The sequence below is a fragment of the Equus caballus genome, chromosome 8, assembly GCF_041296265.1.
Source record: "Equus caballus isolate H_3958 breed thoroughbred chromosome 8, TB-T2T, whole genome shotgun sequence".
Classification (NCBI taxonomy): Eukaryota; Metazoa; Chordata; class Mammalia; order Perissodactyla; family Equidae; genus Equus; species Equus caballus.
Window position 1 is genome coordinate 97,048,282 of NC_091691.1, and position 22,530 is coordinate 97,070,811.

Sequence of the window (22,530 nt, forward strand, 5' to 3'; positions counted from 1 at the left end):
TGAATGAAAATAGGCTTTGAATATGATGTAGTCTACACAGAAATTGAAATATAATGATGTTCACACCTGAAATTTATATAATGTTATAAACCAATGTTACTGCAATTAAAAAAAAAATGAAAATAGGGGCCGGCCCCATGGCCAAGTGGTTAAGATCGCGCACTCCACTTCAGTGGCCCAGGGTTTCACCAGTTCAGATCCTGGGTGCAGACACAGCACCGCTCATCAAGCCATATCAAGGCGGTATCCTACAGCACAACCAGAAGGACCTACAACTAGAATATACAGCTATGCCCTGGGGGGCTTTGGAGAGAAGAAGAAGAAAAAAAAAGAAGACTGGCAATAGATGTTAGCTCAGGTGAAAAAAAATGAAAATAACATATCAGAATGTGTGGTATGCCACTAAAGCAGTACCTAGGGAGAAGTTTATAGCAACAAATGTCTCTATATCAGAAAAAGAAAGTTCTCAAATCAATGACATCAGCTTCTTCCTTAAGAAACTAGAAAAACTAGAGCAAATCACAAAGTAAGCAGGAAAAAAATGGAAATAATAAAAATCAAAGTGCAAATCAATGAAATACAAAACGTAATAGAGAAAATCAATGAAGCCAAAAGCTGATTCCCTGAGAAGATTAATAACATTGATAAACTTGAGCCATTCTCATTAGGAGAAAAAGAAAGAAGACACAAATTACCATTCAGGAAGCAGCTGGCATTAGATTCTACAGACATTAAAAAGACAATAAGGGAATATTATAAACAACTTTATGCCATAAATTTGGCAACTTAGATAAAATGGACAAATTTCTTAAAAGACACAAAATACTAAAGCTTACTCAAGATGAAATAGATAAACTAAATAGCCCTATATCTATTAAACAAGTTGAAACTGTAGTTAAAAACCTTCCCACAAAGAAAGCTGCAGGTCTTGATGCCTTCACAGGTGAACTCTATCCATCATTTAAGGAAGAAATACCACCAATTCTATGCAAAAACCCCCAATAAATTCAAGAGGAAGGAAAACTTCCCAACTCATTCTATGAGATCAGCAGTGGCCTGAGACCAAAACCACACAAAGACATCACAAAATAATTAGAAGATATTATGGAAGAGAAGTAGCAAAGATAAAATACTAAAAAATCTTAACAAGAAACGTGCAAAACTGGTATGAAGAAAATTCTGAAACATTCCGAAAAGACACAAAAGTATTTGTGAAGAAACTGAAAGGCTTTCACATTTTAGGTAGGACAACTCAACAACAAAAATGTCAATTCACCCCACATTAATACATACACTTGACATAATCCTAATTAAAAATGCCATCAAGCACAGAAAAACCTAGAAATCTTCTTGAGTCAAAAAGCAAAGACTCAAAAACTAATGGAAGCATATCAGTAGGGCACAGAACCCAGTCTGAAGTAGATCCCACTGACCTAACCGGGGATAATTTTAGCTTCAAAAAGAATACTGTCTGTAATTGATTATAAATTATTGAATAAATAAAAATCCAAGAGTCCAAAGTGACACTAAACAAGAAAGAGGGAGGGAAGAGAGAAAAAGGCCATGCTCAAAATCATTTCCATCATAGGAGGTAACTATTACATCAATTTCTTAATCTAAAATTGGCAGTTAAAGGGAAGGGACTAAAGGATTTACCCTGCTGTTATAGGCATTCACCCAGTTGATGAGGAAAAGTTCTTTACAAAAGCTCAGCTAATAAATGTAGAAATAATGACATGATTAGAAAATCCCTATTTTCTAAACTCAAACAAAAAACTGACTTAGGCAAGGACTAATAACGGATGTCAAATCCATTAGGTGAAAGAATTTTGGGAAACAGGATATTTCAAAATAAAGTATACAATTTCTGCTATAAAATGTTTCTACAAAAAATGTTAAACTTCAATCTATGCAAGTTTTTACACCAAACTTCCCGTTTATAGGATACAGAGGAATGCTAGCAAGAGGAAACAATCACACAAACTGAAATGGGGGGCCTTCTATTCTTTCCCACATTCCTACATCCCTTCTTTTCTTTCACTTGGCTGAAGTCCCCTCCTTTCTCTGTCTACCCCAGTCTCTGTTGCAGCCTTGATAAGCACAATAAACACTGATGCACTACATACAGAAGGGCTGGTTTCTCTTTATTCTTATCCTGGACAGGTGCTACTCTGGCCCAGCTGGCAAATTTACCAAATTCCTTTCAGAGAGCAGGGAAGAAGGTGGGGGAGGGGAGGAGGCCAAACAACAGGGAACATATCTGTAGAAAAGATGAGTACAAAATACACCAAGAAGGTCGAAAGTGATGGTGACGAAGGAAACAGAGCCAGAAGCTACAGAGATGAGATCTGGCCAAGGTACTTCACAAGTCCTGGACGATACTGAGAGGGTCTGAGAGGACAGAGGGCCGAACAACGATAAAGTGACCAGTTAGGAGGACAATTCTTAACTTGGACATAAAAATTGGTTCTCTGTTCTCTCCAACCTTTTAATTTCATACTGAAACAAAAACTCAATTAGTTTCACCTTTCTTGGTAAAGAGATTGCGAAATGTACCACACAGGTAGAAAATTCCACCGCTGTGCATATCAACATGGAGTTGGTAGCCATGCAGTCCATACTCTGGGTTGTCATCCAAAAGGGGGCTATGAGGAGGCAGCTCGTAGGGGCTAAAAAGCAAAACAAAATATACACACAAATTTGTCAACACCAGAGATAAAACGTTTGGATTGAAAATACTCTTTAAAAAATTAACATCCATTCAAAGCACAGCTCCTATCAAGCCTCTATAGGATTCCCAAGAACCTTCAATACTACGAACTCAAAAAACTGCTCCATGTTCCTTTTACCAACTTCTACAAAACAGTCAAAGATAGGTGTTCCGTAGGCATCCACAGGCCTCACAGGCAAACATCTTTCTGAGGTCTGCCCCAGGGCAGCAGCTCTGCAAAGCCAGCTCTGCTCCTCGTTGGTCTCAGTATCAGAGGACAGGACTGCTCAGCAGGAAAATGCAGCAACAAGACCTACAGCTTAGGGACCTGGGCAGAAGACCCCAAGCCACAACAAACAAAGTTCTACTCAGTAAGAAAAGCCTTCTGACATAAGGGAACAACTCAAAAGCATTAATTTTCTCCAGATAATAATAAAAATAAATAAAACACATATGGGACGGTCTAAGCCCCTAGGGGAAGGGTGAGAGCTACAGTGAAGGGAAGGCACAGTCCCTACCTGAAGACCTTCAAATTCATTAAAAGACATGCACTGCACAAACCAAGCAAAAGCACATCTGCAGGCCAGACCCAACAGGCCAGGGTTCTGTGTGTCTTGCAAGATATGGAAATTCACATTAGTGCAAAGAACTTGAGGCATCTTGATGCACCGGCATCTTGTAGTAATGAAGCTCTCCTGCCCCTATAAATAATAGTCTACTAGGTACCTAACCCTCTGCCGTTGTTAGTGCCGTCGAGTGGATCCGACCTCTCGTGACCCTGTGTTCAGCAGATGGGAGCCCTGCCTGGTCTCTGGGCGCCACTCTCACTTTCCGGCACTGTATCAGACAATGACCTGCTACTATTCATAGGGCTTTCATGGCCAGCCTTTTCAGAAATGGGTGGCCAGGTCCTTCTTCCTAGTCTGTCTTAGTCTGGAAACTCCACTGCATGATCCCAGAACAAATAAAGCAAATACGTACTCATAAATAATCCAATTATTTTAGCAACAGCTAAGTAATTATGCCTGTTGGCTTGTGTCTGATTAAAAACAGAATATCTTTGTAGCTAGTCTCAGGATACTAAGATGGTATCAAGTTCTAATCCGTTCTATCGACTGTACAAAAATTTAATACACCACAAACAAATACATACATAGTGGCTGAGCCTAACGTGCTCCTCTCCACAAGGTGATGGAAATGAAGATTTGCCATAACAAAAGCCAGTTCTTCCTCCCTCTGAAAAGTTAATTAAAAAGAATACATTTTTCAACTGAAATATTTTAATTTTTCACAAGGTCGTTGTGAAGATCTCAGCACATTCATCTTACAGACAAATGCAGTTTCTTACAACTCTAGGATCACCACGGTGCTAATGCATTATTACTGCTAATACATTATTACTATCTAATAAGACTTCTTTGTCATATTGACAGCAAGACCACAATTCACCCAAACATGCAGAGCATGCAATAGCAAAATGTTCACAGGATGTCTCCCATACTAACTTGTGAGACATCAAAATACTGTATTACATATGATGATGGTGAAAATATATTGTTAGTTCCAGGTTGTTTCAAATTCTGTTCAAAGATAAAGACAATACTGGTAAGACCTTCACAGATACAAGATTAATTCCACAAATACTTAACATTGGTGGCATAACATTCTTCTCTCGAGTACCTGCTTGACTTGGCAAACCCAGCGGGGGTGATTAGATTCAACTCTTCACTCACCCATCAGGTTGAGCAGCAGAAAATGTGGCTGCACAGGAACTGATACCTATTTCTCCCCAAATTCACAGCTGGACTGACCAATGTAGGTAACCCAGAATGGTAAATCTGAGGGTGCCATTCTCAAGTAGCCAGACAGAGGACAATCAGATCAACCAAAGTCCTCATAACTATGTGGGCCAACATATACTGATGAATTAAAAAAAGGCAAGCAAGCAGCCTGCTGTCTTGCCCACAAGCCACCACCACACACAGAAAGGGAGGGAGGGAAAGAAACAGTGACTACCATAGCAGGTTGAGAAAAGAAAAAGGTACGAGAGGCTGCTGCTGTAGATCTTGGTTCTACCTAATCATCATACAGAGACACGTGCTGCTATTCTCAGAATCAAATTTGTGAGCTACTATCTTAAAACATCCATAGGCCAAAGTCACAGATTTAAACAAACCTGTGGTGTACAGAGGCACATCACACTCTTACGTTCTTCACTGAAGTGACTGCCCAGAAAACAACCCAAGAGGAGGGAGCTAGGCAACAGGCTCAGCCAGCGAAAACAAAAACCTCACCGAGTGGGAAGGCTAACTCCTCAGACGCTTTACCCTGAAGGGCAGGTTACACTCAGTGTCTACAGGATCAGAAATACATTAGAGGGACTGCCAGGTTCAACGCACAGTAAGAGACTTTGGCAGAGAAAGGACCAGAAAAAAGGAACACGGATTGACTGGAAGGAGAAAGGGGGAAGACCCCATGATGTTAAAGCAATAATGTGAACAGAACCATCCAGGCAGGAATAGGTAGCTTATCACTAGTGACAGCAGAACTGCAGAGTAGTCCCAATGGAACAGAGGGTCACTTAGCTAGAAAAATGCAGCTGGTAAGATGGTAAAAGGGAATGCAGTTAGTGAGAAGTCTAAAGGACTATACTCTTGATATGATGCATAATGGTGAGTAAACGTGGGATTGTGAGTGAGGAGATGACAGTACATGCAGGGACTCAAATCTTACCTTCCACAGCCCCACCAGGAGGCCTGGGTTTAGGCAGAAGATCCGAATGAGTCTGTCACAGCCAAACATGGTGGATGCAGTTAAATTACTCAGATTGTACTTTGCAATTAAAGAATGCCATCGAGGTCTTTGAACATCCATGCCAAAGAAAGGAAAGAAATAAATGAGCTTTCACATCTTCAATGTTGTCAATTCTCTTTAGCGTATCTAAAAATACTTTGGAAGAGCATGCTAATAATGTGCACATTGCTAATAAGGCACGTGTCAAGGGGCAGGGGGACACAAAGAACTTGTATAAATAAAAGGCAAAGCGGACACATCCAAATTCCTCTCCCAACTATGTTTTTCTTCCCTCCTTCTTGCTCTTACTGTCAACTCAGTGGCCTGGTCAGAAGCACACTGAGGAATCATGTAGGTGAGGAAGAGGAAGAACTGTCTTCTTGTCCATTCCCCTCAAACCCAGCACAGTGGGTTTCTCCCTATGTATTCCTAATTAGGTGAGGGAAATAATGCAGAAGCAAAGACGAAATACTTAAATGGCAAAACAGCAAGTGTTCTCAGCGGGCCATGTGAAAGCAGACATACCTTTTAAAGTTATTATCAAGAGCAACTCAGAGATATTGAAAACCGAAACATTAGAAAATAAATTTAAACCCAAATCATGAGTGTTTGCATAAAGGAGATACACTGTGAACTCTATATTAGAATTAGTGTCTAAGAGTAAATAACTTAGATGTGTAAGAAAACAGAACTCAACTCTCCCATTCATCCTAAGACTTAAAATCAACACAGTGAAACATTCTGTAAGCACTATAATGGTAGACATAGAGGTCTGTCATTCCCAGGAACCCAGGGACAGTGCAGGAAACTAAGAGAGGGGAGATCTCAATGGTCAATTCACAGAGCAGAGCAGAGAAGAAAGTCTCTAAGGAGCTGGGCCACATTGCATTCAAGAGTTCACCTCCAGGGGCTGGCCCATGGGCATAGTGGTTAAATTCACCCACTCCACTTTGGTGGCCCAGGGTTCACAGGTTCAGATCTCAGGGGCTGAACCTACACACCACTCATCAAGCCATGCTGTGGCAGTGTCCCACACACAAAATAAAGGAAGACTGGCACAGATGTTGGCTCAGGGCCAATCGTCCTCAAGTGAAAAGAGAGAAAAAAAAAGAGTTCACTTCCAACACCAAAGGCACAAGCCAGCAGGCGACAGGTATTCAAATGTTCATTCAGTAAAAGAATTCAAAAACCAAAGAGTTCAGCTGTGGCACTGTTTCAAAGCAGAGGGCCTGTAAGGATCAAAACCAGATCCACAGCTACCAGACTTCCCCACTCCCTTGTTCAATTTTCAGAGAACTTCTTGTGCTGAGAACACATTAGGTAGGGAGAGGCGGTAGGTGAGCATACGTGTGATGGATAATCTAAAAAGAGGGCCAGCATAGGTAGAATATACTGGGAAGAAGCGGAACTCAGGGTTTGGAATCTAAGTGTGGAGTCATGGAAACCACAGTTGAGACCTTAGCTCCAACCCTCCAGACCATCTCAGACTGCCTTCACCTGTGTAGGGGGAGACCACCAGCCACCTAAGCGGGGAGAGTGGAAAAGGAAATGAGAAAATATTACTAGAGTACTTGGCACACACCAGGCACTCAATAAGCAGCAGTCACTGCTACTCTCATTATTAATGTGGACAGACGAGGCCGGGAGGGTGTGAAAACCCTCCTGCCATTCTTCAGTGTGCCCAGAGCTGGAGTGGCCTCAGAAACACGGCCCCAGAGCAGTTTAAACAGATCCACAGAGAAGGAGCTGGGTCTCCATTTGCCCCAGCCTCACGGGCCCCTGAGAGAGAAACTAAGGCTGATATTTACCCAACATTTCTCACAAATTTGGGGAGGTATAGCATCAACTACAGAATGGAGAACACTGGCAAGAGAGAAAATTTAATGAGTCTGACTAGAAAGGTATAAGTTACAGGGAAATTCAAACTGCAAATTACATTAACAACGCTTTCACTGTTCTTGAAAAAATTCTCATGGAGGAAACAAAAAAGACTGAACTAAAAACCACCAAGTCTCTCCCTCACTGTCACACAGATGCATACAAGGATTTGTATTTTTGCATGATGAAAGCATTTGCTTACAAACTTGCAATAAAAGTGCCAATAAGACAGATTCCTGAAAAACATTCTCAGGGTTTGTTTACCACTGTTTATCAAATGCTGACTGAAGTCCACTGAGTTTTAATTTAAATAAACTACATTAAATGAACATTCCCAGTGAACTCTAGCATTTCTGTCACTTTGCAGTATCTAGTATTCCTGACCTGGATGACAATTTTCAGAAACACAGCCTCTTTAACTGAGCTTTACAATTCAACACTATCCATTTAAATTAGCCTTTCATGATCATTTTAATTGATGTTAACAATTTTGTCTTAATACCTATAAACAATATTTCATGATATGCCAAGTAACATATTGTTCAGTCAAATTAGTACAAACGTCGTGCACTCATTCTCCAAACACAATTTCATTAAGCATAAAACCTAAATTCTGCATTAGAAAAATCTGGTGTTCATCAATAATATCACATGAAATTTCAGAGATTTATCCAAATAAGGGTACCATTTTAAAAAGTAACCGTGTTTCTAAAATATCTGCAGTAATATAATCAGGGAAAGTATTTCACACGTTTTTCTTCATAGCATTAAGACAGTTTGAGAATACAATAAAACCTGGATTTACCAGCACTAAGAAGTCTGAGACTCTCACATTCACAGCCTGACAGCTAGATCAGCAATCACTAAAACAATCCTCAAAGAACCAGCACCAGAGAGAGGAACCACAAACAAGGATCCCAGGTGTTAAATTGCAAAAATGTGTCCCTATCCAGGGAAACCACGAACAGTGTCCCTCCAAAGAGACAGCAGGCCCTAAGGTGAGATAGCTCAACACCTTCCATAGCAAGGACATGTGTGAGAGAACCCAGTGGGTGGGACTGTAGCACACAAGGCTGGTAAGAACAATAACGTGGTAAATCCCACCGCAACATCAAAGGACACCGAGACAGTGAAGGAGGTGGTCAAGAGCAGGACACCAACGCTGGAGAAGGCAGCTGTCACTTTTGCATTTGCCATGACTTTTATACAAAGATACTTCCCTTGGTCAGGAGGTCAGGATGCTACACATGCCACAGTTCAGCTTTTAGGAGAAAACGACATGGTGAGAAAAATGAGCGTGAGAGATTCGCTGGTAAAAGCAAGACGCAAGCCTTATAATGACTGTGTACTTAGCACAAAGCCACCTCATGACAAAATAACAATAAGTACTCAGTAAGCATCAGCAACATGACACATACGTATGTGATTTATGCACTTGACAATGAAATCTTTTGACAGTCTTCACAGTGACCATGCATGCTAAATACATCACTATCAGCACGTGTGTATTTATGTATGTGTGTATCGCCACCCCACTTTACAGATGAGAAAATGAAGGCACAGAAAGAGTACGTTACTTGCACAAGGCCACATATATAGTAAGTCAAACAGAAAATCACATAAAAACAACTAATTATTATGACTTTATGATCTAATGTTTAAATTAAGATTATTGTACCATTTACTAAAGAAGGAAAACATAACAGTTTTATATATCTTTGTGTTAAAATGGTTAAAACTCACAAGGTTAGCCATCAAATCATCCAGGAGATTTTGTTAACTAGAATATCATTCCCTAACCATTATAGATAACAAAGATATGAGGAACCTAAATTTAGACCTAACCATAAATGTGATAAACCTATTCTTTTCCTATTCTATGGTGATCCACAATGAAAGAGAAGTCTTTAAGATGCAATCAAATTAAAATGCACTGGTAGTATTTTTTAATTACAAAAGTAACGCCAACTAATATTTATATGTAAGATGTTCTTACCCAAATTAGTACTTACCCATTTTTCATGGGGGTTTTAGACCGGTCCATAAAAACTGGTGTCACACCACACAAATCTAAGGTTGACAATGTGGCTAGAAGTGGCCAGTTTTTGCCATACCACACAACTGTAACTGATGAATCATTTACTGAAAGATCAACATGCTCCATCATGTACTCTTTTCCACTTTTTTCTTTCAATATAATTACCCAACCTAAACCAGATTTTCTGGAGAAAGAAAAGCAAGCTAGAAATGTTTGCCTCAATGGGAAAAAAAAAAAAAAAGAAAAGCTAATGTCTATTTCACACATCATTTCTAAAGCATCTAGTTCCCTAAAAGCCAAAGTCAAAGTTCTCAGAACATGCTCAATGTTAATTTTCATTTCACCAACAGTTCTGTCTTGAGAGTTTTTCTCCTCACCAAATGCACATTCATGGAACAATGTTCTAGGTACAAGCAATACACAGATAAGCGAGACAAAGCTTCCACCCAGAGGGAGAGGTGCCTTGAATGCTCCTGGCTTTACTAGAGCAAATTACTAGGTTATTTCTGCTTTTCATAAAACCTTCAGCCCATATATACGGAATGGGAAAATACTTGGTATTTTATAGATACACAAAAACACATAAATAAACAGTCCCTCACAATATGAACTGCACATGTCCTATATACACAATACTTTAAGCTTATACTATCATTCTTTTTTTAAAGCATTTGCATATTTAAATGTCTAACAGTACTCTCAAATAACCACGATGCCCCTTCTTAAGAAGCCACTGCATACCTGAGGGCCTCTTTGGTTTTAACAGGAAGGCCTGTGTAAGGGTTGACAGGTTTGAGAACCTGAGCTAGTGCTGCTTTTACAGATGCTATTTGTTTTGCAATATATTCTTTCTTCCAATATCCAGCTTCTTTATCCTCAACTGACAATAAGTTCATAGTCACAGCTGTCTTCTCTACTGAATTAACTTTCCAATTAGATCTCTTAGGTGAAAAGGCAGTTGAGTAGATTCTGATCCAAATAAAACTGGGGGAAAAGAGGAAATATGTTAACTGTCTAAGAGACACTGTCATGCACCTGTAGTAGCAATATATTAAATTAGAGATGTACAATAATCTTTAGTATAATTCCATGAATAAGTCAAGCTGACCATATGCCCTTGTTCACATGTGAAGGTGAACTGTAGTTTGAGGTAAGTGTTTTAGATTCACCAACCCCAGAAACACAAACAAAAAGGAAAAGCTTGTTTTCCAAGGTCAAGTCAAAATGAGTGATCTCATGTTATGCGGGATCATCCAAACTACTGCCTTCTCACACCAACAATTGAATAGGAGATCTATTATAGAAAAAGAGGATGGAAGAAGTGTATACAACGGGATTCCTATCTTATTTGAAAGATATACTTTTTTTAAAAGATCAGAAAGAATATATACATACATACACACAGAGAGAAATGTCTACAGTAACTGAATTCTATATTCTTTTTGCTTTGTATATTTTAATTTTCAACAATGAGCATGAACTACTTGCACAAAGAAAAAAATGAAGGTTGTTAATAACAACTAACAATGACAGTTAACATTTTTTCAGCACTCTATGTTCAGCTTTGTTTCAGCACTTCATACCTTAACTCATTTAATCTTCACAACGAATCCATGAGGTAGCTACCATTATTGTCCCCATTGAGCAGACGACGTAACTGAGGCCCAGATGCAAAGTGATCCGGCCCAGGTCTGTGTACGTGAGTAAGTGGTAGAAGCGGGGCTGAATCCACGCAGCCTCAACCAGAGCTCACATTCTCATCCCCTGTACTTCACTGCCTCATCAGTAACATAAAGAAATGGGCTCAAAGAAAGAATAATTTTATCGAAATTCAGAAAGCAATGCTGGAATTCAAATTCAGCTCTGGCTCAGAGTCTGTGACCCTCCAACTCACCACTGAGAGGCCCACAAGAAGCCACATGAGCAGTGGCAGTTAACAGGGGCCAAAACTGAGCCCAGGGTGCCTCTCTCCCAGCCAAGGCTCTCCATCAGGGAAGAGAAGTAAACTTCTCTTGGGGGAAACTGAGGCAGGGGTTAAAATCAATTTCCTAATGTGAAAGGTGAATTTTACATAAATAAACTTAATTATTTGCTAATTTATGTCCCCACATTTCTATTTAGTGCAATAAGGGAGAAACGGCCAAGAGGCAGCTGGGAGAGGGTGATTTCCCCATAGAAGGGGACGATCCTGAACTGCAGGAGGTCCATGGGAGATGCCACAGAGACTCTGGAGGGTAAAAACTGTTTCAGTCATCCAGAAAGCACCGCAGCAGAAAAGGAGCATTTCTCAAACATACAACTTGGGAACACATCTCCTTGACCCAGGCATTACATGGACAAACACACATAATCAGATTCCTACTGACATCTCTTTTAAGTATGAGTTTTAAAGTCATTTCTCATCCCACAAAATCATTTATTTATATCATGCTTTTCCCCTTAAAGCATTTATGCTTTCAGTTCAGAAATGTCTAGGCTTTCACATGTGAGCTAATAGATGCAAAATGATGATTATTTGAGTACATCTGGGTAACAAAACTGTTTCATCAAAATCCCTTGAATGGACACTTTTAAAAACTACCTTTGCATAAAAGCTTGTTGGTGTTTTCATCGACTTTATTTTACTCATCATTTCACTCCATGTAAGTGATCCTTCGCTTTAGCAAGACTTTCACTGAACCTCAAATTTCTCCCATCAGCACTACGTGAACCATGGCTGATTCTATTTTGTACCTGCTGGAGCACTCACAAACCACACACACACACACTGCCGTGGAGAGGGGAAGCAGAACACGAACCCCACACATCTCCAGTTATAACTACACCTAACCTTTGCACGAAGAACCACTTTCACATACATTATCGTACTGAATTTACTGTGGGGCCTAAAGAGAATAAAAACATCTTACAGAATTAAAATGTTGTGTAGATTGTTCCCCCTGACTATTTATAAAATACAAATATGAAGTTTAAGATGCTTTTAACGTCTCCAAAACCCAAAAACATTCACTTCTTGATCACCAAATGCTCCGGTCCTGTTAAAAAGCTAAGGTGGATTTGAGAACAAGTGCATATTTATCTAATCTGACTATCAGTCAGGCACAGAAAGACTCCAATCCAACAAGTTATTCAGCAAATGGGGCTAATTTAATGTTCTGATAAACAGTGTTTCCCAGAGGGATGGAAAATAAAAACCCAGATGATAACAACCTGTGATAATCCAGATCCAGCCTGATGCTGCTCCCCTGTCATCCCCTCGCAGAAACTGTGCTCACACTGATGTCTGTAACACACACGGCAGGGAGGCAGGCCCCACTGATGTAATGGGGTGTGGGGAGACCCCAACCCTTCAAAGGTGTCTCCTCATACGTCAAGAGTATAACTGACTAAGGGCATGCTCCTGTCCTGTCTTCAGAAGCAACACTTAGAAAATACCATTAGTTTTCAAAATCATCTACTGTTTACACATTTGATTGTTAATACATCCTTTTATGAAGGCAGACTATGACTCTTAACAATACAGTTCAACTTACACAATTAAGATTTATCCTTTGAAAACGAAAAACATGAATGCAATTTCATCAGAAGCTCAGATTTTTTTAAAGAACAACATCCAAGAAAGTGACGTGGATACACAATTACTACTAAAAGTATGCAATGAATATGACTAGAGCTATGGTGCCAAATTCAGAGAGGCCTGCACCATCGAGGCCTATAAAGTTAAGCAGAGAGAGGTGATATTCAGAGAAAGTAAGAAATTTATAATTTATCAGCTTATCTAATTAAATCTGAGTTCTACCCTTAAATAAAGTAAGAATCCTCCAAAAAGCTACAGTTTTAGACGCTTAGTTGACCCCTTCCTTGAAAAATGGCTCACTGCACTTTGTTTTAGTGAATGCCTTCATCTCTTCTTAAGGTCATCATGGAAGAGACACATAAAAATTGCTCTACATTCATTCCAGAAACTTGGTCAAGAACTTCACTCGTTATTTCACTCACTGATGGGTGTGTGTGTATACTGACATAGACAGACAGACGTTTTCTCATACAGGAACATTCTTCTAAACTAAAAGATAAGAAAAACCACCCTTCTCAACCCCAGAATGGTATATGTCCCCTTCTCATTACAAGAACTTGACTGTCATTAGTATGATTTAGAGAAATTTTTAAAATATAGGTTCCAGAGCATAGAATTAATTAAAATCTCCAGAAATGCAGGCTAGAGATCCAGCTGGTTCTACTGCAGCCATTCTGTGACTGGCATGTGAGAACCATGGCACCGGATAATGTTTCCTGCCCACTATGTTCCAAGATTAAACAGCATTACCACTCTCCCTCTGTCATTATCCACATCCTTATCTATTAAACAAACCACCAGTGAAATCTGCATCCTCACTTATCTTGACTCTTCCCTGGTTGATATGTGGGGTCTACATGGGAATGACATCTGTCTGATCTACTGATCTTAAGGAGAGAGGGACCTAAAAGCCACGATGTTCAGCTGTAAGCCACAAAATTCTCACCAGAAGTTAGGAGGATTCCACTGTCTCACCCTCCAAGATAAAATTCTGAGCTGCAGACAAAGATGACAGTGACAACACAGAAGAAGGGGCTTCGCCCCTTGTCCCCTACTAGCCCAGGTGAGCTGGGTGCACCTCATCTCCGCCGGCTTCCCGTGGTAGAGCACTCTCACCTCTCTGCAGCCCCTTCACGCCTCCCTGCAGAGCAAGGGGCCACGGTTGGCAAGTTTGGGTTCTCCCCAAATACACCTCACGGAGCCCCGTCCTCTTCTTTCTTCAGGATCTGCTTGACTGCCAGCAGAGCAGTTTGCCTGCTCTGCCAACCCAGGGCCAGGTTTAGCCAGAGGCAGGCTGAGACTGTGTGGCTAAGCCCGTCTGCCTCTGGCAGACGCAGCAAGTCTTCCTGGCCAACAGACTAAAAGCCACTTTCTCCAATAGTTACACCAACAACAAGTTTGATCTTTCTCAGTTCATGCAAAGGATATTCCTTTCTTCAAGCAAATAAATGCAAATCTTTGAAGATTATATCATATGACTAAAGCATGAGACATATTATGTCTCTGTCTAAAAATAACTCAAAGTTCTTTTAAATTTTAAAAATTGGTCAAAAAGCTCTTACGGTCTTCACAACTTCCAGAAAACGCCATCAAAACATGACAGAGAGAGTTGGTTTTCTCCTTACTTGTCATTGGCCAGATGGTAAAAGCGCCTGTTCACACATCCGGTACACAGTAGGGTCCCAGCATCCAAGTAGGAAAAGATCTTCAGCAAGATTTCTGAAGGCATACTGAGATGGGGGAGAAACGAGAGAGGCGGGCCAGTGTTTAACCTACGAGTTACCCAGAAAACTGGCTGTTCATCTCCAAATAGAAGGCAATAAACAGACTCTTGCTGTACAAGAGGCACCCTCATCTTCAATTGTTTTCTCGATTGATACGCTCTGGTTATTATAATTCTCATGACATAAACCAGTGTGGACACCAAGGGGACAAAGAGCTAACTTCCTTGGCATTTTGATCACATTCTCACACTGTGAATCAACAGGCAGGATTTCACTGCCTCCCTCATGAAAGTACGTATTATTCATTGGGGAGATAAATGGAAATAACAGACGAGACAAAGAATGCATTCTTAACTATTAATAAGCAAAACACAGAATCCCCCCGCCTCCAAAAAAACAAACACACTAAGTGGAATAGAAAGTATCAACTAATTTTGCACCTAACCTCAGCCACTCTCATGCACCCTCATCCTGCATGTCCTCACACTGCGACTGTTCTGCTGGGGCTTCACCGCAGCACCAAGCCCCTCGTGGCTCCCGCTCTCCCTCTCTCAGCAGCACTTAACTGACCATTCCCTGTTTCACAGCGATCTTCTCTTCTGGTTCACAAACACCACCCCCCCTCAGTTTCTTGGACCTCACTGGTGTTTCCTGGCTCCTTGGTTGGTTCTAAATGTCCCAGTTCCTCCGAGCTCGCTTCTGAGCCCCTTTGCTTTCATGTCTACACTCTCTCCACAAGACATCGCGTCCATTTCCGTGGCTGCAGACTCCTCCCAGACCTCACCCTGACCTGGACTCACATACCGGCTGTCCATTCGGCATCCTCATTCCACATGCCCTAGGCATCTCATCTCTAACTCTCTCCCACCCCCGACTCCAAGGCCTTTCCTTCCCACAAACAGCACCTGCGCTTGCACATCAGCTCAAGTCAATAGTGGCAGATTCCTGTTTCACGTCTCTTTTCCTCTCCCACCTACATCTAATTCATAAACAAGTCGTGGGAGTTACACCCCTAAATATGCCTCAAATTTGCCTATGTCACTCCATCTTCCGTCCTTCGAGAGAAGGGAGACAAGTAAATAAGTAAACAAGACAATTTTAGAAATCCAATGACATCACACCTCTGTGCTTAAAATCACCATACCGTGAATAAAGCCCAAGCGCTCCTCCCCACAGTCTCTGAGGCCTGGCCTGATCTGGGCCACCTCTCCCTCTCTTCACTCACTGCCCACTGCCCAGCGCCCGCCGCTCCTTCAGCATGTCAAGCTCCTGCACCTCTGTCACTTGGCTTCCCCTCTCCGGATGCCCTTCCCCAAGCTCTTTAATCTCAATTTTCAGTTCTCAGCTTAGATGTCACCTCCTCAGAGAAGTCTTTCCTTACCATCTTACCCTCTATTCTGGATTACAAGTCCATTTGTTTTCTTGATAGTTCATATCCCAATTTATAATTCATTACTTTTTTTTAATCTGTCTCCCCCACTAGACCATAAGCCTCATGAGAACACATGTGAGTGGCTCGCCATTTGTGTCCCAGCTCCAAGCACAGTATCTGGGATGGAGAAGGTCCTCGAATATTTGATGGATGGATTAACTGAATGAATATTTGTTCTATTTCTCCTATCAGATTATTGTACGACAGATTCTATTCCCAGAGTATACAGTTTAAAGCTTAAATTGATGTCCTTAATTAAATCCTTCTTTTTGGCTTTTCATTTCTTTTTAATAACACACTAAAAGTATGTACACTGTTAGCAGAGATAGTTATGATATAGTATTAAAAGCCCAAAACCTGAAATCAGGTAATTTATACTTGAACCTGAATTTTGCAATATGTAGATTATGTGAGCCTTACTTCCTCCACTGTAAAAAGTCTATCTATAATAATGCCCAGCTCTCACGGCTCCACACAACACTTAGCATGTAGTTGGTGTTCCATAGATGTTAGTACAGTACAAATCCACAGGCATCTCAGCATCAATTTCAAGTAATAATTTTTTTAAAAAAGATTCTACTGATCTCGATGCTGGGTTCACAGTACAGAATCTTGCCATGGCAAAATGGATTCCCAAAACACTGAAAGCTAAGAAAGTCAGAGACCTTTCGAGATTTTGCAAAATAGACTTCAATCTTCTTCCTCCTTTTTCAAGGGTCTTTATCAATAATTTTGAAGAACCTTTTTAAAAAAGGAAAATTAAATTTACTTGTCACTTTTAGAAGTTTAGCTTCATAAAATTAGTCTAATAATGATAGTGGTGACAGGCCAATGACTCATATCAAACTCTCCATGTTGTACATTCTTCCTACACAATTCTATTCTTAGGGAGCTCAAAATAGCAACTTGGTATATACAGCGTTACCACTTTCTCTAATAACTCCATTCCTACAGCCCCCAAAAAAGTGGCAGACTGCTTCTGCTACTTACCTATCCAGAGACACAGAGCAGTCAGCAGAGGCTCTCTCGCAGTGCCTTTCCCGTCTGGCATGTTGCTTCAGAGTAGCACAGCCTGCAGCATATCTGATACATGGCCCATTCCTGAAAGTAAACATGGAAAATTCAAATTATAATGAAAGGTGAACTGTCCACTCCCCTCTATAAAATTTTAGAGGATTCATAAACTCCAAAGACTACTCGCTGTAAAACTTCACCTCTGCAAAGAAAGAAAGGCAAGGTGAGAAGGAAGGAAGGAGGGACTATGAAACATTCAGTGTCCTGAGTAAGTAATCCTGAAAACTGGACTTACTCTCGTGTGTTTTAAACCTAAGATTCAAAACTTGCTTTTATTAGAGCACATCACAGAGGCGCCGTACAATGTGTTTAATGGAAACAAAAAGGATAAAGCAGTTTGGCTAGTTTCAATAACACAACAAGAGAAACCCAATAAAGATAGCATCGATAGAGTTAAAAAAAAAAAAACCTGTAGATGTGTAAGCCAGAACTGCCAACACGATCTACAATTTCACCGACCTTTGAGGGATACGACTGGGTCCAACTCTAGATTTGGCAGTCACAGCCAAAGAAGTACCAAACACTCACCCACAAATCTGTTCACATTTTAACATCTCACATTCAATGGAATATATTTTAATTGGCCATCTTTTTTTTTATTTTAGTGGTACATAGAATAATAGTGAATCTTATAATTAATGGCTTTTAAGATTCAGTGAAATAGGGTATAATATTTTATGCAGTTAGTCCTTTTCAGAAGTTCCTAAAATAAATTTCTATTAAAATCAGTCCTCAAAACCAGCAGTACTCAACAGCAGCTTGCTGAGATCTGAAACACCCAGAAAGTCATGGAGCTCACAGCCTCCCATTTCTAGGCAGCAGCCCATGGAGAAAGCGCCTAGTGGATATGCTATTTCTCCTGAAGCCCTGGAAGCTGCTTGTTTACCACATACGTGAATCAATTATTGACCCACCCCCGACCCAGCACACTACTGAAGCAAATGATATCTGGAGGACACAGTCTACACGTTCAGTTCTCCAACACCAGCGCTCAGAGCACATACTTGGTTCACCAAGAGCGTAACTACCCTCGTTTTTCTCACGAGGCTGATTCCCTAGATATACTTGGACTAATACTCAGAGGATGGCCCTGGACCCCGAACACAACCTGCTCTTAGGAAGCACGGGGAGTGTATCGCCCACAGCCTCACTTAGCCTGCTCCCTCCTGCAGAGACAGGCACACCAAGATGTACACACGTCAGCAAGCACTCCAATCACCTCATGATTCCCCATGTGGTTCTGAGCAGCCGGAGAATGAGTTTCTCTTCCCTTGGCAGATTTTTCTCTTTAGAAACAAACAGTGGCTGGCACATGGCAAGCCCCAATAAACATTAGCTATCATCTGCATGATGGCACTTCAACCTAGGAGAGGTGGAACACAGTAACCTTTGCAGATCCCGGAGGGTAACAAATTCACCACGGTAAAAAAATGCAGGCTACCCATGCCTCTCCATTCCAGCTTCAGCAAAAGGCACTCATTGTTCTTTTTGTCTTCTCTGACTTTCTAGCCAATGCGTACCAGGAAATGCAAAGCAGGGAGGCTGAGCCAGTGGTTTTCAATCTGTGCTCTGCAGAATAGAAAGGAGAGGCGGAGAGGGCAGGAAGAGATGCTAATCTGAAAGCTTTGCAATGCACTCGCCCCCTTTAATCAGAAAATTCACCTATGCAATATATTTTTGTACTTCCTTTGAAAATTTTGTTTAAGCAAAGATTTCCACAGCAGAAAAGCTTCAACTCCACTGCCCTGGTTCTAACAGAGTAATCAGAGGTGAAATACAATTTCCTGATTGTATTAGTTTCCTAGGGCTGCCTCAACGAAGTACCTCAAACTAGATGGCTTACAACAACAGAAAGTTATCATCTCACAGTCCTAGAGGCCAAAGTGCAAAACCAAGGTGTGGGGAGGACCCGCTCCCTCGGGAGGCTCTAGGGAAGAATCTTTTCTTGCCTCTTCTAGCTCCTGATGGTTGCCAACAATCCCTGGTGTTCCTTAGCTTGTGGCAACTAAGCTAACTGACTCCAACCTGTTCCATCTTTACCTAGCCATCTTCCCTCTGTATGTGTATGTCTGTGTGTCTCTTCTTATAACAGCATCAGTCATATTCCATTTAGGACCCACCTTAATCCAGTATGACCTCATCTTAACTAATAATATCTGCAAAGACCCTACTTCCAAATAGTCACATCCTGAGGTTCTGGCTGGACATGAATTTGTGGGAGGAGAGGAAGGCACTATTCAACACAATATACAATTTTAAAACTATACATTTTAAAATGATTTGAAAGCATTCTTTATTTCAAGTGGTGAACTATTCTTGTAAATTCTAAACTGACCTGTATTACATACTCAAAGAAAAAATATCTTCAGTTAACAAAGGTTTCTAACACTGAAGCTTTAAGTAAAAGGGATTTGTATTACCCCTCCACCAAAAAGTAATATCCATTCAGAGTTCTCAACCCGTGACCCTTAGACTTCTGCAAATGTGAAGGGTCATGCCAAGAAGTCTGGGAGTCTGGACACACACACTGTATGAAGACTGAGAAATGTCTCTCACTAATAGATACTACTGTTTTTTTAACTTAAATGAATACTGCTATGGTTAATCAAATACAAATTTGTTGAAAAGCATTAGTAAATTGATAACAGCTTTTTGCTATTACGTATTTCCTCAATCAAAAGATGCCCAAAACTAAAAACTATTACCCTAGGCCTTTCCAAGGGAACTGAAGAAAAGTAAATTAATATGACATATCAATCAGTTTCAATCTAGCAAATTGGCAAAGACCAAATAAATGATAACGGCAACTGCTGGCTACGCTGCAGACAGATAAACATTCGCATTCACTGCTGGGAGCATGAACTGGTGCAAACGGTATGGAAAGCCAATTGGTAAAGTATATCGAGATTTTTGAGAGGCACACATAATTTTTTTAAGCCAGGAATTTCACTTCCAGAAATACATCCCAAGGCAAGAAAATGAGCCCAAAGACTTCACTCAAGAACATCTAACTCAAAGTTGTCTCCACTAGGAAAAATGCTAGAAACAGCACAGGGCTTGGTTAAATTGCATGGCCTCCATACAGTTAACAATGTTCAGCCAATTCAAATGGACAGTTTCAACAAAGGCGAAAGCATGTGAGAGAGAAATAAGTTCATGAAGTCTTCCAGAAGTCTGCACGGCTTGCTCTCTCACCTCCTTCAGGTATTCATGCAAATGTCACCATCTCACTGAGAACTTCTTTGGCCATGCTCTCTAAAACTCCAATCCATACTCTACAGACTCTCTAAAACTCCAATCCATATTCTACATACATACACACACTTTATGCTCCTTCCCTATTTTTTTCCTTAACACATATCACCATCCGACACTACACAGTTCACTTACCTACCTTATTAACTACCACTGGAACATAAGCTCCATATTGGCAGATCTTTCGTATGAGTTTTGGTCACTGCTGATTCTTAAGCACCCACAAAATGCCTGGCATGCAGAAAGCATTTGATAAATATCTGATAAATTAATAATATATCAACTGAAAAAGTAGGTCATATCAGTATATGCTATATAATCTTATTTTTGTATTTCTCTCAAGAGAACAAGCAAACACATACATACAAAGAAAAGACGTCCGGAAGGAAAGTCAACAAGGTACTACCCTGATTCACAGGATTACAAGGCTAGAAGGTTTTTGGGTGGTGGTTGTTTTCAAACTGGGGCTGGAAGATTGAAGGGACAGAACTCCATGCATTTTCTAATATTTCTTAATATATTGAATATGTAATAAATGGGGGGGTTCTTGTTTTAATTTCAAAATAGAGAATCCCATACGCAAGAAGGTTTGGAATCACAATTTCATAGCACAATCCTTTAGGCTGAAGCTGTGGTTCCCAAACACAGCATTCTAGGGTACCAGGTGCCTCAAAATCTGCGGCACAGCCTGCAGAAAGCTCAAAATTTCTGTGACGTCTCTTAAAAAATTAATGCAAATGTTGCATTATTGTTGGATAACTTATCTGTATTTGTCTTATTATAAAAATGTATTACTTACCGGTTAAATGATTTAACATTTTTCCCCAAAACCATTGCATTAATTTTACATGTTGGGAAGATGCCCCATGCACCCCCACCCACTGGCCCCTATCTGTTTGAGAAGTGCAGCCTATTTGTTGCTGCTTGTTTTTCCATAATTAAAATAGATCTCATGAGTCCCGCATTTCATAGATCAAAAGACTAAGACTCTACCAAGGCAATCACAGTGACTTGTTCAAGGTCTCAATCTAGAGACAGAGTCCCAGACACCTCCATCTCCTGACTATCCCTTCAAAAGCTCTTTCTACTGTATTATTATATTATACATCTTATCAGTATGGCTTTTGGTACAATTGAAAACTAATCTCCATTTCTCCATAAAATAAACCCACAGCACATTTCTAACGGTCACACAATTCACAAGTAGGTAAGTGACATGCACAGCCTCCTGTAGATCTAGGTCTACAAAGGTAAGTGCACATTTAGCTGACACAATTACTAAGATGACATTTAGTTTAAAAACACTTTTTTTCCAAGCGACAGATTTTGCCTGATAGCTTTGAATAAGTTCAATATTTTAAAAATCTACTTTCTGGGCCTGATTTTTAATATCCGGTAAATCAAAGAAATTAGACCAAATAGAAATTAAGCTAACTTGATATGCTGTCCGCTATATTTCTTACAGTTTATGATGTTTGTATATATTCACATTATGTGTTGAAAAGGGAACCACTGATTCCTTATTAAAACTTAATTTTTCTGAATTGAGAATTAAAAATAACCACCTACTTAGATATAATCTTTCTTAGCAACTGACTTTTCTTTACCAAAAAGAATGTACGCATCACCAAATCACGGGTTGACATGCAGGCTCCCATGCAAGGCACAATGACAGGCACTCTAATTACATCATTTCACCAGGAAGTTCTCTCAACTCATAAAGTAAAAGAAGACTCATCACATAAAAATCACTCTGCTTCCCACTAACAGAGCACTATATATAAAAACTAATTTTAGTAATAGTAGCAAATTGATTTAAAGTTCAAGCTTCCTATTTAAATTCCAGTCTTTCTCACCTACATAATAGAAGAAATTTTGCAGACACTGTTACCATCTTATTTGTCACAAGGCTTGTGGTATGTCTCATGTTACAGCTATTCTCAAGAACCAACTATTAGCATAATACTAAGGTACAGGGTCCTGCTTCTGAAACCAGAGTAAGTGGGGTAATGCACCCTTGGATGAACACAGGACATAGTTCTGGAGATT

At 40.3% G+C, this 22,530-nt stretch overlaps 1 protein-coding gene across 9 annotated transcripts in view; it reads right to left on the reverse strand.

The window, feature by feature from the left end:
• Positions 1-22,530, reverse strand: part of FBXO15 (F-box protein 15) — a 75,041-nt gene that overhangs the window by 50,686 nt on the left and 1,825 nt on the right. For 3 of the 9 annotated variants that reach the window (XM_023647981.2, XM_023647979.2, XM_001493325.7), the window contains exons 2-8: positions 17,143-17,253; positions 14,622-14,726; positions 10,161-10,403; positions 9,394-9,603; positions 5,444-5,570; positions 3,864-3,946; positions 2,527-2,669 (exon numbers count right to left, since the gene is read on the reverse strand). In XM_023647981.2, the coding sequence (XP_023503749.1) occupies positions 2,527-2,669; positions 3,864-3,946; positions 5,444-5,570; positions 9,394-9,603; positions 10,161-10,403; positions 14,622-14,726; positions 17,143-17,253 (1,022 nt within the window). Of the gene's footprint in view, positions 1-2,526; positions 2,670-3,863; positions 3,947-5,443; positions 5,571-9,393; positions 9,604-10,160; positions 10,404-14,621; positions 14,727-17,142; positions 17,254-18,445; positions 18,726-22,530 lie in introns of those variants that run through there. The other 6 variants (XM_070275858.1, XM_023647983.2, XM_070275859.1 and 3 more) reach the window with 3 other exon arrangements.